We start from the raw sequence: 2,447 nt of genomic DNA on the forward strand, positions 1-2,447 counted from the left end.
GATACTTACGTTTCATCTTTTCCTCGGGCACCAAGCACCTCTGATTCTGTGCGATTAAAGTGTAGGGAGATGCTTGCCGCAGCTCTCCGAACAGGAGGTAAGTTTAGGGTTACTTGTTCGCTCTTTAGCCCCTTCTACGACCACTGCCACCTCTACTTCCATGTTGATGTTTTATGGGTGTCATCCTGCTGATAGCTGCCCACCTCTGCTCAGCTTGGAAGCTGTTGCTAGTGGTAGTTCTCGAGGGTAGAAGAAGAGGAGCACTTAGACACTGTATAGTTACCGTATGATTTCAACAGATGGAATTCTTGTAGTATATTAATTTTTTTCATGGTTTAGTAATTGAAGCTTTCCGTCCATAAGTATTTCCTGCCATTTTAATCTGTAAACTAATTACTCCAACCTTAGATTGAGCACTGACAAAACTGAATTGTTAAATGTTAATATGACATACAATATGATGCAAGTTTTGTATTCATAATTCAGTTTTCCATTTTTTTTAAGTTGGAAAAGCAAACTTGATTAAAATTTTTGTAGGAACTTCCTGTGAAGGACAAGTCTTTAGACATCTAAATTTTGCTTTAAATTGTTGTACAGTGAAACATCATGGTATCTCATAAATACTTAAATTTTACATTATCAGTTTAGAAAAAGTAACTTTCATTTGTAAGAATATTGGCCATTTTATACATGTTCATCCTTTTCCTTTTTAATTATGTCAAACCTTACCTAGTTGATCAATTTTTCTCTTTACTCTGCCCTTTCTACTTTTAATTTCCTTATTGCTCCTAATATTTTTTTTTCTACCTAATTCTATTTACTCCCTTCTAACTTTTTGAATGTATGTGAGGGTCTTTTGAGTATGTCTGTCCATGTGATTGGCAGATGAGATGAATGGTTTCTTTGCATTGAAGCCTGAGTCGCAGAATATAACTGTTCTGCTCTTCTCTCTGTTGGAACAACTAGGATTTGTGGAGTTGTGAAATGAGGAGTTGCCTGGTATATGAATTACTTGCTCACTCCTAAGGGAAAAGGGATCGTCATGCAGAAGCACTGTGGATTGTAGGTGAATTTCAGAGGAAAGGAGTGGTGGGCAGTGAGAAACTATCCTAATAAAACTAAAAGGATTCTTTATGTGAGGCAAATGGGGTTGAGGAAATAGGAATGGGTTTCTTACCTTATCCTGGAAATTTCTTTTAACATGTTATAATAACTTGTCAATTCTTTATTCCTGTTTCTAGATGACTATGTTGCTATTGGAGCTGATGACGAAGAACTAGGATCTCAGATTGAGGAAGATATCCTTTGTGTGCATAAATCATTTTAAGGAATCTTCTAGGTTAAGTGTAATTTTTCTTCTGGTGTGTAAGTCAAAGGCTTATTCTTTACTTTCCTGATTTTATTTTTCTTAGAAAGGAGAAGGGTGTTCATGTTGATATATTTTTCCCCCTCATTCAGAAATAAATAGAAATAAATAAATAAATAGAAATAAATGATGGCACCTTTTTTTCTGCCTTTGCAAATTTAGAATGTGGCATCTGAATTTAAGTTGTGCAGAGGGCAGGAAAAAATGTGAAGATAGCTCACTGGGAAGGGCTAATCCTGGCAGGAAATGTGTTCATGCCTGGTACCACAGAAAAGGCTCTGGGAGAAAAGTCTTACATGTGGGGAGGGGAATATCCAGGTAGCAGTGTAACATGGAACTGTTTTTTGTGAGGATTTGTGAAGTGCCTGCTAAACCAGCTTCCTGAAGCTTATGTAAATTTCGAGCTCTTTTTCAAACATTTGATCACTTGGGTTGTAACCGGGTTACTTTGAAATCATCTTGATTTGCATGCTTCTGACATGAAGCATTAAGAAAGAAGCAGCAGAGCTAAAGAGGTGGCTCCATGATTAAGAGTGCATATTGCACTACCGAGGCAAGAGTTCAGTTCCCAGCACCAATGGCAGGCAGCTCACAGTTGCCTGTAATTTCAGCTCCAAGGGGATCTGACACCTTTGAACTCCATGTGCATATTACTCTCAACTTTTTAAAGATTTAAAAATCTTTAAAAAGAAGAAAAATTAGCCATAGATTAACCCTACTTACCAATTACAGATGAACAAATCAGAAAGAATTAGCGCCTTATTTTCAATCTAAATTAGAAACAGTTTTTGTGAACTGCTTAAAATTTTTAAGATTTCTAATTTTGGCAGAACAGAAAATAAGTGTTCTTATCTTTATAATTGAAACATGTTTCCTTAATGGCCAAGTACCTATATATCAGGAAATAAGAAATACAGACATGAAATACAAGAACAGAGTACGAGAAACAGTTACTGCTTAAAATTTTTAAGATTTCTAATTTTGGCAGAACAGAAAATAAGTGTTCTTATCTTTATAATTGAAACATGTTTCCTTAATGGCCAAGTACCTATATATCAGGAAATAAGAAATAAGAAATACA

The 2,447-nt window shown here is 35.6% G+C and overlaps 1 protein-coding gene across 1 annotated transcript in view; it reads left to right on the top strand.

The window, feature by feature from the left end:
* Positions 1–2,447, top strand: part of Tcea1 (transcription elongation factor A1) — a gene marked incomplete in the record, with an annotated part of 42,720 nt that overhangs the window by 27,843 nt on the left and 12,430 nt on the right. Inside the window, 1 exon segment of the mRNA XM_008844411.3 lies at positions 1,242–1,298. Coding sequence (XP_008842633.1) covers positions 1,242–1,298 — 57 coding nt within the window.

This window comes from Nannospalax galili, unplaced genomic scaffold (genome assembly GCF_000622305.1).
Source record: "Nannospalax galili isolate Female #2095 unplaced genomic scaffold, S.galili_v1.0 scaffold40, whole genome shotgun sequence".
Classification (NCBI taxonomy): domain Eukaryota; kingdom Metazoa; phylum Chordata; class Mammalia; order Rodentia; family Spalacidae; genus Nannospalax; species Nannospalax galili.